The sequence below is a fragment of the Lycium ferocissimum genome, chromosome 4 (genome assembly GCF_029784015.1).
Source record: "Lycium ferocissimum isolate CSIRO_LF1 chromosome 4, AGI_CSIRO_Lferr_CH_V1, whole genome shotgun sequence".
Classification (NCBI taxonomy): Eukaryota; Viridiplantae; Streptophyta; class Magnoliopsida; order Solanales; family Solanaceae; genus Lycium; species Lycium ferocissimum.
In genome coordinates this window covers 41,668,435-41,684,747 of record NC_081345.1, presented here as the reverse complement: position 1 = coordinate 41,684,747, position 16,313 = coordinate 41,668,435, and the positions used below count along the sequence as shown (strand labels likewise).

The 16,313-nt window shown below is 33.9% G+C and overlaps 2 protein-coding genes across 3 annotated transcripts; both read right to left on the bottom strand.

Moving 5' to 3' along the window:
• Positions 1–2,214: 2,214 nt before the first annotated feature.
• LOC132053013 (vesicle-associated membrane protein 721) lies at positions 2,215–5,697 on the bottom strand. Its single transcript, XM_059444783.1, has 5 exons — positions 5,307–5,697; positions 3,622–3,763; positions 3,417–3,537; positions 3,227–3,289; positions 2,215–2,705 (listed from the first exon to the last, which is right to left on the bottom strand). The coding sequence occupies exons 1-5, from the start codon at positions 5,494–5,496 to the stop codon at positions 2,559–2,561; spliced, it is 663 nt and encodes a 220-aa protein (XP_059300766.1). The 5' UTR covers positions 5,497–5,697; the 3' UTR covers positions 2,215–2,558.
• A 4,500-nt stretch (positions 5,698–10,197) lies between these two features.
• LOC132053010 (guanine nucleotide-binding protein-like NSN1) lies at positions 10,198–15,868 on the bottom strand. Of its 2 annotated transcripts, none has more exons than XM_059444781.1 (9): positions 15,825–15,868; positions 15,492–15,736; positions 14,623–14,752; positions 14,325–14,498; positions 13,736–13,953; positions 12,445–12,712; positions 11,916–12,095; positions 11,580–11,791; positions 10,198–10,911 (listed from the first exon to the last, which is right to left on the bottom strand). In XM_059444781.1, the coding sequence occupies exons 1-9, from the start codon at positions 15,841–15,843 to the stop codon at positions 10,534–10,536; spliced, it is 1,824 nt and encodes a 607-aa protein (XP_059300764.1). In that variant the 5' UTR covers positions 15,844–15,868; the 3' UTR covers positions 10,198–10,533. The 2 variants fall into 2 exon arrangements, with proteins under 2 accessions (XP_059300764.1, XP_059300765.1); XM_059444782.1 differs by having other exon boundaries at positions 15,831–15,868.
• Positions 15,869–16,313: the final 445 nt, after the last annotated feature.

Below are 16,313 nucleotides of genomic sequence, written 5' to 3'. Positions count from 1 at the left end.
CCCATCAACAAAGAGTTGTATTTTGGAAGGTGTTTCAGGCTTTCTCAAAAAATTTGACAAACGTTAAATTCTAAATCATAATTTCAAAACTAGTGAATTCAACGTTAAGACCCTTAGAAGTCACGCATAGGATCAACTTCTTTTCCTTTCTAATTTAGCCCTGCAAAATCACGTTAATCAAGATATAAGTTTATAAAATAAGAATGCACAGAGAAAAAAGATGAATCTTTCAATCAGGAGTTCACCATAACTAAGCTAATATATATCACATAATAAAAAAACTATCAATGCAAGGTAAAACAAAGGGATAAGGAGAACAGCATGTCTCCATTCCTTTCCATTGTAGTATTTATATAACTGTATTACTGAGCATTTGAAATTTGAATAAACTGCTATGCTAATCTAATGAGCTAGGATAAGATATGATAACTTTGTATGGTTAAATAAGATAAATCTTATCCAATCTCATTTTTGGATTAAGACCAAAATTTGAATTCTTTTATCTCAATTAAGATTTTCTTATCTTTCTTTAAAGTCTCTTTTGTCTCGATTCAAATATTTTTATCTTTTAATATAATTAGACTTACTTTTTCTAATATGTATTCAAATATTTTTAATTTTAAATCCAAATTCGAATTTTGAAAATTAGTTGGAACTGCTGTATTAAGTTGAACATTATTAGAACTCAGAAAACTACAAAGAAATAATTACTTCTGCTAGTATCCTACTTTGCAGAAAGTAGGAAAAAAAAAATATAATTGCATTACTGAGCATTTGAAATTTGAATAAACTGCTATGCTAATCTAATGAGCGTGATGAATGGTGCAAACATTTTGGAACATCCAACATAAATTATTTTTATCAAATTCACTGTTATTATTATTATTATTTTTCTAATAAGTATTAAAATATTATTATTATTATTATTAGTATTATTATTATCATTATTATTATTACATTAGGTAAATTTTTGTTTGACCAGTAAAAATAGTGATACAGTTCGTATCTTTAAAGAGTATATATTTTGAATTCAAATTAAATAGAATCTTTATCTTTCCATCTAAATTCAATTTTTTTGCTCAAATTTAAATTCAAAATTAACTTAATTATTATTATGGACGTAGTTCGGTTTCGTAAGAATCAAAACAATATATTAGAGTAAAATTTTCAATTTCATATAGGAAAGATTACAGTCCATAAAACAGTACTATGCTAACTACGATAATGGGTTACCATATTTTGCAGGATTCATATGTAAATCATGTGCAAAAAATCAGTCATTTGATTATTATTATTATTGATAATAATAATAATAATAAAATAAAATAAAATAGATATTAGATTTGAAACAAAAGATAATGAAAAAAAGGGATAAACGTCCGATTTTGATTTTCTTTAGAGTTGAAAACTACTCTATATTAGAAGATTGAATTTTACCTTTCATTTAAATTCAAATTTTTTATTACAATTCTCATTAACTTTGTCCCAAAATTGTCAAGTGGCTTGTTATTAGCTTGCCACTTGACTTAATCACATTGCTTATACCTCTTTTTTTTACATATATATATATATATTGGTTCATTTTAAGGTTTTAGGTAATTCCATAAGAATGGTATTTGCAACATTTCAAAGGAGTCCTTGATATCAAAAACCTCATATTTTGCTCTTCGGCTCAATGTTGACAACTGGAATTGCACATTAGGGTCCACTAGAAATTCTTTGTAGAAAAAAAACACATTTGGAAGTGCAGTTAGTTATTCGATCAGTGTTTGCCAGTTAATCGGGGTAGAACATAAGCTACAATACAAACCGAGAGAGGTACCGTTGTTAACATCATACCATGCATGAAAACTCAAGTGCATTCAACTTGTTTTCACTAACGTACGGAGCTTAACCCAAAACTGCACCTAATATTAAGATAACCATTAACAAGAAACAAGAGGTCAATAAAAGAAGTCCAAATTCCTCTATATTTTTGAAAAAGACAGTTTAAGCATAAAGATGTCCAAATTCCTCTATATTTGAAAAAGAAAGTTTAAGCATTCAAAAAAAATACAAAACAAGAAACAGCCTCCCCACCGAAAAAGGATGCATTATGGGCATTGCAAGTTGGGGTATACTTTTCGAAAAATCCCAAATGTTGCACCACAAATACATACTACTTGATTGATATTGTCTAGTAAATGGCAGGCAGAAAACAGAGCACTTCAAGCGAGGACAAAAGATGCAAAATATGTACTATTTCCACTGGGACCTTCAATTTCTGAATCTCGCAAAGTTTAATTCACGTGAAGAATGGCATGACCTAATGAGCTCCCAAGGATAAGCTTTTGCAGTATAGTCAGTTCTCAGCATCATGACAAGCTATATAGGCACTGTTCATCACACCACCACAGCATAGAGCAAAATGTATCATCCCAAAAAAAACAAAAAAACGAAAAAAAAAAATAGAATTACAAGGAACTGGCATTCTACTGCTAGAAATATTAAGAATTTTAGTTCAATAACCAGCATGATTTAAAAAAAAAAAAAAAAAAAAAAAAAAAAAAGGATCCCAATTAGTGACATTTGAAGCCATGACATATTGAAAGAATTATGACCAGAATCAAGGCAACAATGATGCCGAGGACTATAAGCTTTATCTTCATGTTCTGCAACCACATCTTCCTCCTCACTTTTGTTCCTGTTGTCCTGAAATCTTGTGCCTGCAATATAATACACTTTCAGAAACCCCTATAATTCTTGTTCAAATGAAAATAAACGAGTAAGCAATAACACAAAGCAGATACGAGTCATATGACGAAAAGGGGAAAAGGATACAACTTAAGGTGTGATGATGCACCAATGCAGGGGTTCCAAATTCCAACCGCAGGAGCAACTTAATTCATAATCCTACAGTCTGCTACTACAATTTAAGAAGAAGATCGTAGCATTTGAATATGACCTACGGATTTCACAACAGTTTAGACAAAGTGATCATTAGCAAAAAAATAAAAATGTTGAACAATGATCGCAAATTGTTGTTCAACAGTGTATATCAAAAGATACCACCTGACGAAGTGCAGATGTATCATTACCACATCAAATTCAGTAAAGGACTGGATATTTCTACACCACTTCCAACTTGCTAAAACTAGCAGGCAATCGGGATGTGCTACAATTTTTTTAGAATCAGGAAATTGAACAGTTTTATCCACCAAAAGACAGAATTCCACAGCATTCAAACCTGTGAGCGAAGATTCTCAGTTTTATCCACCAAAAGTTCAATTTTCTCCCCGCGATCCAGGACCTGCAAGGCCACAATTCTCATTAACAAACTGCAATACAGTTTCTTAAACTCTCAATGCTTTCTAATCCCACATCACGACATCAAGTCTTCTAAAACAAAAGTGAAATACAGAGGGAATATGCTCTACCTTCTCAATGTTTTCCATCATCACACCTTTAACTTCTGAAACCTGGGCCTTCACCTTTGCAAGCTTGCTGATTTCCTCTGGATGATCAACACAGTACTGCATCTGCTCCTTCATTTTGGGCCTGTAGTAATAATCATGGTCTTGGGATATCAGTGTTCATACTAAAGGAGAGAAGTAGAGAGTTAAAAGGGAAAAGCAAAAATACCCAAACTCCTTGTTCAAGCTGTTAGCAACAGCTGTAGCAGCTTTGCCTCCACCATATTTCTTGGTAAAATCATCCTTAACTCTCTCCAGAAATGCAATTGGGACCTGTCTACCAACAGTATCCACAGCTACAACACAGTATGCTGGTTGTAGAAAATAAAACCCATTAGTGTTACAAATGCCAAAAACAAACAACAGCATGACAATGGCGCATTCATATCAGATTGTCAGATAGCAGTGATGATTCTAAGTACAGAGGTAAATGCACACCAATATCCTAAGAAAATAAATACTTTACAAAGCGTTTTCTCCTTATATTATTATCTCAATAATATGCATATCCAACATCATATCAGATAGCTCAAAATTCTTCCAGATGCAACAAGTGAACACTGATACTGTCAGAATAGACTTATTTTTCATATCCTTTCAAATTCTGAAAAGAGAAAAACCCCAGATTGTATATACTATTTTGAAATACATACTATTTAGCCTCCATAAAAGTTGGTGATCCGACATGCTAAACTTAGGTGGCTTATGCAGGATTTGCATTTTTGTCTAATTTTGTGATTTACTTGCAGGAAGAGCACAAATTAGACAAGCAATCAAGCCTGGGTGCCTTCTCAAAGTCGAAGGTAACTAAAAAAGGTAATCTTAAAATTAAAATTAAGTATCTATCTTAAGACAATGTAGAAAGCCAAGCATTAGATATCAACATAATGAATCAGAGATGCATTGACAGCATTGTCACCTGCGCTGCTAAGCAAACGAAGAAACGGCAAATATCTGCAGATTGTAATAAAGAACACCAAACTGACCAAATTACAAAAAAGTGATTCAAGCAAACACAGGCACAGCGGATGATTAGAGGATCTTTGATACAATTCCTTATCCTCTAATTTTCCGACTAAACAAACTTCTCATATCCTGATTAAATAGGTCACAAAAGGAAAGGGATCTAAACCAAAATTCCGCTTCAAATCGAACTCAGCACCAGAAAATTGATGACTTATCAGTTTTTGCAGTAATAAACAAAATGAACGAGATCTAAACCAGAATTCCGCTTCAATTCGAGCACAACACCAAAAAATCGATCACTTCTCAGTATTTGACTAAGATCTAACAGAGTCAACATGATACAGTAGACTCGACAGAGAACAACAAACACACACACACACACGGAAAGTAGTAGTAATTCAAACGAAAATAGAACTAATCGTTAAATTTGAACTAGAAGCATTTTCAGATCAAACAAACAGATAATCACGAATAGCGGATCAGAGAAAAACCAGTCCACTTATCCTCTAATTAAAAAACAACATTCTCATATTAGTTCACAAATGAAAGAGATTATAACCAAAATTCTGCTTCAATTCGAACTCAACGCCACAAAACCTATCACTTATCAGTATTTGACTAAGATCTAACACAGTCAACATTATATATAGAAGAGCCGAGATACAGAAACAGAATAACAAAACAAACGCACGCGTGGAAAGCAGTTAGTGATTCAAATGAAAATGTAACTGATCGTAAAATTTGAACTGGAATTAGATCAAAAAAATCATATAATCATACGTAACGGATCAGAACAAAAACAGTCTACTCACAGATCACAACAAACAGAGAGAGAGAGAGAGAGAGAGAGAGAGAGAGAGGAGAAAAAAAGAAAAAAAAAAAACTCACTGAAGCCGTCATCAACGAGGTAGTTAAAAGTATGTCCATCACAGTTATAAGTAAACTTGTTATTTGAAGCAGGAAGTTTCTGTAGGCACTGCGATGCAATACTTGTGAAATTTCCAGTGAATTCAGTATACTCAGCGAGAATAACTGTTCCTCGCGCAACAAAGCTGTAGATCAACGATTGTTGCCCCATTTTTTACTCGAGAAGCAACAAAAACCCTAGATATTTCCAGAGGAAACACGGAAAAAGTATATGCGGGGTCTATTTATCTGGAGGTGTGCGAAAGCAGAGAGAGGCGTGGGTATGCGGGGACGATGGATTTGATTTTTTGATTTTGAGAAGAGCACCGATATACACATACATACACGCCAGAAATTGTCCAGCTGTGTTTATAAAAAGGTACTTACTCACATTCAAATTACGGAAAAGGTGAAAATATACCCTGCCGTTACAAGGGTATATACACACACTATTTTTTTAACAGGAGTTATATCTGCTTTAAATTGCAAAATTGAAAAGTATATTTACACTTTTGCCCTTTAAATTATATGATATTTTTTGGTTATCGAGATTTAAACTTTAATCAAGATTATACTTTAACATGTTGACATGAGAAGAATTGTCAGTTTATACAATATTTTCTCTGTCCCGATTTGAATGTCTTAGTTTGATTAGGCACGAAGTTTAAAAACTAAAGAGAGACTTTTGTATCTTGTGTTCTTAAATAAAAAAAAATATATATAGTGTTTTAAATTAGATCTTAAACTTACTAAATATATAAAAACTTACTAAATATATAAAGTTACAAAAGAAAGAGTTGTTAGTGTCATTCCGCTTTTCTTACCATATCGAGTTTTACTTTTCTCGAAGAAAGTCAAAGATAACCATAATTACTTTACTTTTTTCCAGCGAAATATAATTTTCTTTCATATTTGGCCATTTTTTTTGAAAAAGATTTTGCACCTCTATATATCAAGAATCTTTCTATACAATAGAATAAAAAAAAAGAAAAAAAACATTCACAATGTAGTTTCTAAAGAGTCTTGTTTAGGGAGAGATTTTTCTCTCATAAGTTTTTATGCTTTCTTTTATATTTGTTTTTTATGTAGGTCAATTGACCAAATAATATTAAAGTATTATGCGTCTTTAGTATACCTTTCCTTGTCCTCTGGCTTATCGTCGTTCAAATTTGCAATTAGTAGCTTCTGCAGGAAGCCCTGTTATTTCGATCCCTACAAAAGTAAGACTTAAATTGAAACAAAGGGAGTACTATTTGTCGAATAATTTTTGAACATCTGAATTTTAAATTTAATATTATATTATTTGACTTAGCACATTTAAATTTTTATAATTTAAATGTGTGCCGTTGATCTTTTTGCAAGTGAATATTCACAAATTTACAATTGTTTCACTACTTAATTACTTATTTGTTCTGATAAGTTTGTGTTATTACTTCATTTTTGAAGGTAAGATGATTCTGAAAAATAGTTCAAATATAAAAATAAATAAACCACATATATATTTTGATCTGTTGAAGGTTAAAATTTATTTTATCAAATATTAGAAGGATCAAAATTAAGATTTAATAGTAGTAATAATTAAGGGGCTCTTGTGCTTTGTGGGCGTAGTTGTTAAACTAACCTTGTGTTTCCATCGGAAATAACGTACGGCACCTTTCCCTGGTTTTTACTTATCTGCACAATGTGAAACGGAAATACCTAAATTCATAAGTTACGTATATGTACATACAGTAATCATAGTTGTTAAAAGCCAATTGATTTTGACTTTGACATAAATATACAATGAAATAACGGAGAGAAGTGAATTAAGTTCAAACTATTTGGTTGTTTTGAAAAAAAGTCGTCTATTACGAATAAATCACAAAGTTCAGCTGATTTGTTTATGATCTCTCCTTCGTTTCATTCTTTTTTTCCATTGCTAGAAAAATTTCACAAAGACTTTCTGTTCTCTTTGTCATTTTCTTCTTCTTTTTGATTTTGTTACAACTATGAGACAATGGAAAATATTAAGAATAAATATAGCAATGGATTTAAGAAGTAGGATATCCCTCTGAATTATTTTCATAGTTGAAAATGGAAGATGACGAGAAATATACTCCATTACTGCGGTCAAACCCCTACTTACAATGTAATTCTGCATGTTATTGCGTGTTTTGCATTTATTTAGAGCTTGTTTGGCAAGTGGCGAAAAACTGCTTATTTTGAGATTTTTATTTTTATTTTTAAGAAATGTTTTTCAAAAAAGTACATCTGGGGAGAAGCGGTTTGTATTTGGCTAATTTATTTAAAAAGTGCTTTTGATAAGCAGATTGTGTTTGGCTATCTTTTAAAAAAAGTATTTTTAGTGTTATTACGAAAAATGACAAGTATCAATGAACGTTTACTATTAAGATTATTTTATAGAGAAATTGTTTTAAAAATCTATTACGAAAGATTTTAATTAAGTTTTACTTTTATTTGATTAAAATTTAAAAATACATATTAAAATTTTTAATATCAAAGCAAATTAACATTGTCATTCTTTAATAGGTACAAAAAGAGTAATAAGTCTGCTTGAAGATCAAAAGAAAAATAAACGCCTATTTGTTTTGGACAAGAAATGAATTATATCTGTAGTATAAAATTCAAAATATATATAAATACAACTTCGTAATTGTAACAAAGAATATTAAGTAACTGTAATTTTATTTGAAACATTTAATGTGTTGAGATCTAAATAGGAATCTAGCAGCTCAGTTGGTTGGCTACCAGAACTTTCACCTTGTTGGTGAGGGTTCGAATCCCCACATTGTAATTCCCTCCCCCATTTTTCCTTCCTCTACCCACTACTATGTAATTAAAACAAAAAAGATCTTATTAAGAATCAAAATGAGTTGCTATACGTGAATATGTATAATTAGAAATTAATGAATTAATGAGGGATATGCTTGGTAAATATGTATTTATGGTATGAATATTTTTGTCTTGAAAAAAAATAACTTTCTGCTTCTGCTGCTCCTCAGTAACACTTTTTTGTTTTGGCCACACACCTTAAATCTAATAAAAAAAATACTTTTGAAGAAAAAAAGTGCTTCTTGAGCAAATAAATGAGATCTGTAAATCGCATTTGCAAATACGATTTACCGCGTGCTTTATTTTCAGTCAAACAGAAAACATATCTACTTAAATTTGAAAGACTTTTTACACCCTGACTACCCCATTGATCTTGAAGCAATCGTCTTTGAAAACACTATTTTCTTATTAACTTTTCTCTAGTTTTTGGTTTACGCCATTATTTACTATCCCAAAACCACAAAACCTTTGTAATAAATTTGAGTTCCTTTTTTCATTTCTTTTTTAATACTCCCTCCGGATCAAAAAAAGAGTCCGCTTAGCCATTTGCACACCCTTTAAGAAAATATTAACTCTTAGACAAAAATAGGTAATTTGACTAAGTTAACCCTAATTAAATAGTCATTGGGATTTGGTCATACAACACTTAATAGGGACAAATATGAAAAAACAAGATTAATTCTTTTTTGATTTGCTAAGTAAACTCTTTTTTTGATTTAAGAAAAAAAGGATAAGTGGACTCTTTTTTTTATCCGGAGGGAGTACTCGTTTTCATTTCAGAGTGGATGGGCACAAACTACAAAGAATTTGCAAGTTTGAAGAGCTCAAACTTTTTTCCCCAAGTATTAATTAGTTGACTTTGAAAGTTATACGAGTGTGTAATATTAAACGTACAGTATATCTTATACATACACACAACACGTCTTTAAGTAATTTTTTTAATCCCTTTGACATTCTTTCTTTTGTTGTTTTAGTGTCAATTTAACCCAAGATATATTTATGACTACGTCATAGCCTATTAGGAAATTGTTAGCTACTTATTAGGACTTCATGAAAATGGTTTCATTTCGCTGCTGATTCGGTCAACAAAGCCAATGTCAACTCTCTGAAAAATGGTCTAGTCATAGTATCAAAAGTTTGAATATGTTATTATGGTTCGGTTGAATTTCTAAATATGTAAATTTTGAAATGGTTGTTTGAATTGAGACTGAAAATTGAAGTCCATATCTTGAATGAGTTTCTTGTCAACTAACTACGAACTTCATCGTTAATATGTCGCTAAATATCTCGTAGCTAACCATTTTTTCTAATTTGTCGCTAAAATAGGATTAGTAATGAATTTTCAGTAGTTTCATGTGGATTAGACAAAAAGTGGGAAATTGATATTATACTAACAGGTGCAACCGAAATGGAATTGAAGTACCAGCTGATTGGATCCCAACTAACTGCCAGAACCAACAAATTACTTCATTTCTAAGCAATCAAAAATATTAAATGAACTGTTTTGATGAATGTTTGATATGTGATAACGATGGCCTAACTAGTTTGTGCCTACCTGTAATAGCTGGTCCAGAACATATCTTTCATCGTGAGATCCAATGTCGGATGGTACTAAACAGTGTCAAAATAGGGGGAAAAAATAATAAAATAGAACTTGTATTTAAGTAGTTATAAACAATGTACAAGAAAAGAGCTTTATCTATAGTAATAATCTTCTATGCTGTCCCGTAAAATATTTTAAATAGATCTCTAATATCACCCATTAAAAATTAGTACAAACTTCGTCGCATCCGATGTTTATGCAAACCAATTATGAATTCAAAACATGTCTTGAATTTCATACTTAGTATCTGAAACTGCTCTGAAGATAAATAGAAGTATTGAATGTCGAAAGTACCATTGTCTTTATAGAGAAGCTAACTGTTCTCTTCTGCAACTATCAAGTATATATAGAGTTTCATGAATCCTTTTCCCTTTATAGATTTCTCAAGTGACAAACTCTGCTTAGCAGCAAAAACAAGATACATATATACAAGAGAACTTCCCTGAAAATAAAATTGCCTTGATTTAGTGTAGTTGAAAGGGAAATTTAATCAATTTTTTTACAACACAAATGAATACTTCAAGTCTCAACGATGAGATCCAATCAAAAAAGAGAATTCCCTTCTAGATAACACGGTGGAGGCTCGGGCCAGCTTCCGCGCCACGGATGCAAGCATGCGTGCTTCACTAGTACAAGTGCCACCACTCTCTCTATTTAAAGTAAAAGAAAGAGAGTGCGGGTCAAATCTGCATCTTTACGCCCTTTAATTACTTCAAGGGATGGTGACTATCCGCCATCAAAAGAGACAATTCGTTGTGACATACTCCTATATCTTCATTCATTATCCAACTCAACCCCAGATGGTAGCTCAAATCTGTTTTTCTTGCTTTCATCAGTTATTACATCATCCTCAGCATCATCCATGATGGATTCCTTCTTTAAATAATCTACCTTAAAGTCATAATCACCATCCATCATATCACTGTTAGTAGAGGTTTTGTCTTTCTTCCTCCTTTTCTTTTCAGCTTTTCTAAGTTTGGTATTTAGCATGCCTTCCTCAGTATATAACTTCTCATTTTGTCTGCTACTAGCATTCTTGCCACTTGTCCGGCCTGCATCATCTTCTCCTGCATCCATTACCTCATCTTTGTCATCATTAACGAGGTTATCCATCGCATTATTACTCTGAGTCACCGGTTGCTCCAAATTGTCCTGCAGTTAAAAAGAACACTTCGTTGATAGATGCAACAACTTGTTCAGACCTGGGTGAGTTAGAGCATAACAATGCAAGGAAGCTGACATCTGATAAACTTGGGCTCAAGAGCTCCTGCTCTGTTTTATTTTTCTTTCTTTCTTTTTTAGGTGCTCTTATGCTGAAAAACTTTTCAAAGAAAGAAATAAGTTTTTAACTCAGAGCCAAGTTCTTAAAAAACAGAAACCTGCAAGATAATTATCGATGAAGCACCCAACGGCGTGGCCTAGTGGTCAATGACGGGGTCTCAGGTTCAAATTCCAGCAGAGACAAAAAAACACTAGGTGATTTCTTCCTATCTATCCTAGCCTTGGTGGACAGAGTTACCCCGTACCTATTGCTGGTGGGAGATGGAAGGTATCCCGTGGAATTAATCGAGGTGCGCGCAAGATGGCCCGGACACCACAGTTATCAAAATAAAAAATTATCGATGAAAAGAAGTTCCGCAAACTCTAATTATGCTACTTTCTGATGTATTCATTCATGATCAATCTCATTTGTACATTCAGGACTATTTGTATGTAATGAGCACTGGTGGAAACATTTCGATTTGCTTAGCAAGTGAACCAGTCCACAGAACGTTAAGAAAAATGTCTTTTCAGAAAAGAAAGTCTAAAAGGAAACTTACCTCTACCATGGTCTCGTCAAAATTAACAGGGCGATTTGACGCAACTTCAACTGTGTGAAAATCATCGAACGATTTGAGGCTTCCAATAATTGAGGATTCACTTCCATAGACTTCATCGACATTGAATTCTTTCCCAAGTTCTGAAACTATCTTTACCACTGAATGCTCCCCCTCATTTCTAGACGGGGGCATAGTGTAGTATGGTATTTTCCCTGAAATGTGTTTAACAGATATCAAACTACTAGCATGTGCATAGAAATACTGCCTTTTTCAAAATCAAATTTTCCTGGAGGAAAACTAACAGTTATCACGCAAATTAACAGTTATCACGCATACCCTCATTCCAGTCATGCAGAACAATCCTTGCAGCAGCATCAACATCAACAATTCCACCCTTTTTTAGCCTACCCCTAACAGTAGCAACTTTCTGAAGGAAGTCATCCACTGAATCAAAGCTAGGAACCTTGTATATAGTTACTAACACCGTGGCCGGACACAATTTGAGTATCTCCTTTACTGCACAGCCAACAGTACAAGCACAGTCAGCCACAGCAATCTACCATTGCAATACTCTCTCCGTCCCAATTTATGTGTCATAGTTCAGATTTCGAGAGTCAAACTTCTTAATTTTGACCGTGAATTCAAATAAAAAATCTTTTAAGTTTTTAAAATAAAATTTACATATTGGAAAACTACGTAAAAAGTACTATAAATCACAATAATTAACAATTCAAAATATTTAAAAGGCATATGAAAAGATCACAGTCAAAGAAAAACTCGTTTGACTCTCGAAATCCGAACTAAATTGGGACGGAGAGAGTAGACATAAAAGTAATGCAAAAGATGCTAAACCAAATCTAGTTACCAGGACCAACTGGGTCATCTAACTTCTCTATCCTCTTGCAATTTCGAAGAGCAATAGCTGCATCATTCTCTGATGATGACCTAAGCATCACAATCCCAGGGCAGTCCAACAACTTAACATTCTTATCTAAATGGACTTCTTGCATGGATCTTGTTAATCCAGGTGTAGCACCAACATTGACTACGTGAGATCTCTTCAAGCTATTAATCAGGCTACTTTTACCAACATTTGGCAGACCAATGACACCGACAGTAATTGATTTTTTGATCTGCAACAAGTAACTTAGCATTAGCGTGCCACCAGAATAATGAAAGCAAACAATGCAACAAAATGAAATCAACATTGATCAAAGACAGGTAGGTTAATTCCTTGCCCATGCACCAAAGTCCTATGAAGTAGGCTAGATTTCCTTATGTTATTTTCTCCTGTCCTTTTTCCCCAGACACCCAGGAAGCAAAGAAATTTATGGAAAAAAGAATGCCACCCCTATTATGGGGAAAATAACTCAACGTAGCATTGGAAAGAATTAAGACAGCTATTAGATGGCGGTAACTAACTATGTCCATCTACAGGTGCAGCATCTTTTTTCGATACAAAAATTCAGGGGTGAATTGGACTCTTCAAGTCCAGAATAAGAAGTGGTGTTGAAAAGCTATGAAACTGCATGTGAGATAGCAACCTGAAAAATCAATCATCAACTGAATGATCTTCAATTGGAGAGACGGTTGAAGAGTTTATTTGGATTTTAAATTCTGACCGGCTTTATCTACTGGAAGCACGGAGCATGGATGTCAACTAGTAGATATTGACAATGAATCAATCCCTTTTTTCCCAAGTTGGGTCAACTATATGATCCTCAATATCCCTTTTTCCCTATTCGCGGCCAATTCATTCCAATGCTGCTACAGCTGTCTTTTAAAACAAATTACGGTTCTCTACATCTCATACTTATTCCTACATCGACATACAAGTTAATGCAAACCCCAACTTAATGCAAGTTTAACAACACCTATGAATCCCACCAATGTAAGCTTTGCCTAGCTGGTCTTAATTCCACATTTGGATGGGGCCTGCAGCATCAGGAATAGAGTAGAATTGAACAGTGAACTTGATTGACACTGAAAGCCAGATTAGAATCAATGTGGCTGAGTTTGCGCATGTAGCCAAATTTGAAGCATGAGAAGACAGTTTGTGCATGAAACATAGCAGTTGAAGTTCAAATGCTTATTCCAGAACTGAGCAGCAAGATAAATAGGTGAGAACCCAATAAAGAAATTGATCCTAGAAGTACCTCATGACTTCGTGAATAATTCTTGAGCAATTTTATCAGATTCTCAGCTCCAAGGCAATCACTTGTCTGCAAAAGGTTTGTGGTCTTTCCAGACTTTGAGGAAGACTTCCAGCCCAGGTTTGACTTTTGTTCTTGGGTGCTACACTTGAAAGAAACTGTTGGTAATTCCTCTCGCAGATACTTCAGCCACTTTTCTGCGGCTTCCCGAGGAACAAGATCTGAATACAAAGTCAAAAAATAAATAATGGTGTCCCTATGAACATCTAAAAAGTAACACGTCAAACTTTCATATTAGATGGTGTATAAATTAGCAGTTTGGATGTTTGAAGGGGAGATAAAAATATATACAGACTTATCCACAAATATACTTTATCATCGAAAAAACAATTCCACTTCTTTTGTGCTTCTATAAGTCACCGTGACTCATTCAGGTCAAACAAGAACTTCAACTGATAACCTTTTACTTAGAATAGCACAGATACGTGGGTATTAGAAAATGAAAGAAGCTAACTATGATTGGTTTCACCATAAAATGAAAGTTCCAAGTAGATACAGGACAATGCTATAAATAAAATGAGAAAGGAGATACCAATTTTATTGAGGAGCAACACAAGATGTTTTTCAGGTCCTGCTCTCAACACCATCTTTTCCATGTCAAGACAGCGTGTACCAAGAGGATCTCGAGCATCAAGCACTTCTAAAATGACATCAGAAGCTTCAATAACTTTGACTAACTCCTTGTAGAAAGCCCTTTCCGAGTTATCTGCATGGATAAGCAAGTGTAAAAGACCAAAGGGAGTAATAGAGAGAAGGAAGCAAAACCACTAGCACTTCCTCCCACAACCAACCCATGACAAAAAAACAAAGAAAAGAAAGGTTCGACATACCGCGGATTTTAACAAAAGTAGTTGAATCATTGTTTCCCCTGTCCTCTATAAAATTCTGTTCTCCCGAAGCCATGTCTGCAAGTTCATTCATGTCATCATCCTCGACCAGCCCTAGCTTTCTTCTCTTAGCCTGGAAACCAATGTTATGGTAGTTAAACAACTGCCCAAATACCACGAGGAAAAAAGCAGTTGAACAACAGAACTGTAACAGGCAAGAGAACCTATCCAATAAAAGAGACAACTTTTTCCAACTATAAGTTGGGTTTGGTCTCTAACCCACTCCAAGGATAGTGTTCCAATGGATTAAACATCCTTAAATCAATTTATTCTTGCCAGATAACCTGTGAGCACTAGTGAATTATATAATCCTGGTATGATTTCCATAACGGGTGTATTCGGAACGAAGCAAAATGCTTTCTATTGAAAACGTTTTCCAAGCAAAACTATGGGAGGTGAGGGGGGAGGTAGGTGCGTGGGGGTGGTGGGGACGGGGGCTATGGAGTGGGGTTGGGAAAAAGATGAGGTGTGTTGGAGGGTTGGTGGGACACAATCAGTGTGGAAGGGAACTCATTTTCCACATTTTTAAGGAACTTGTTTTCCTAGAGAAAAATGTTTTCCAAAATTTTTGACCATCGGAATATGGGAAATTGGGAACATTTCTGTTTTCCTCTATACTGAACACACCCAACATAGATTCAATATTTCAATTGAAGCCAACACATCAGCAAGCATCACATGAAAACAATCAAACATGGAATATAACTAAACTAGTTTTTTCACAAATATGTATCAATCCTCAATATACATTCTACTCCATTTGGAACACAAAAAGAACCACATTACTGGAAAAAAAAAAAGAACTTAATTACCCTATCCTTTTGGGCAGCTTTCTTCTGTTCCAGTTCCTCGAGAGCACGAGCACGACGAGCTTCAAGAGCCTTAAGCTCTTGTTCCTTTAAAGGCCAATCATTGGGTATTCCTGGATCCTTCTCAACCTTAGTCTTTTTGTTAAACCCCAGCTTCTTGGCCTCCTTAGCCTTTTTCTTATGATGTTCTTTTACCTTCTTTATAATCTTGTGCTTCTGCTTCAGTGTTACCCTTTTGCTCTTACTCTCTGCAACAACCCATAAATAATGAAAACAAAAAATCAAAAGAAAATTTTAATCAACATTAATAGAATAGAGTAGTAAGTAATTGCTTACTCTTGCTTTGCTTCCCCATCTTTGTTTGATGGGAAAGAGCTGCAGGGTTTACAAGTTAGGGGGTAGGGTTTTGGAAGGAGCAGTAACTAGGAAGATTTAACTAAAGGTGACCTAGTTGTGAAATTAGTATAGGCACTTGTGGGGATCACATCAAATCAAAACCCAATTAAATTTGGATTAAGAAGATTGGGTCCAAAATATATTTTTTTCAAACTTTTTAATCTTTTATAAAATACAAAAAGATCCCGACTTAATCCAAAAAAAAAAACCCAGCCCCCCTTCTCCTCCTCCCACCCCTCTGCAGCCCCACCCTCGCCGCCCCCCTCCCCCCACCAAATTTTTTTTTTTTAAAGAAAAGTTTTGATATTTTTTATTTGCTTTTTCACAGCACCCCCTCCTCCTCCTCCACCCCCACACCCCCCAGCCCTTTTTTTTTTATTTTTAAATTTTTGTTTTAAATTTTTTTTAATTTCTTTATTTATTTTTTCA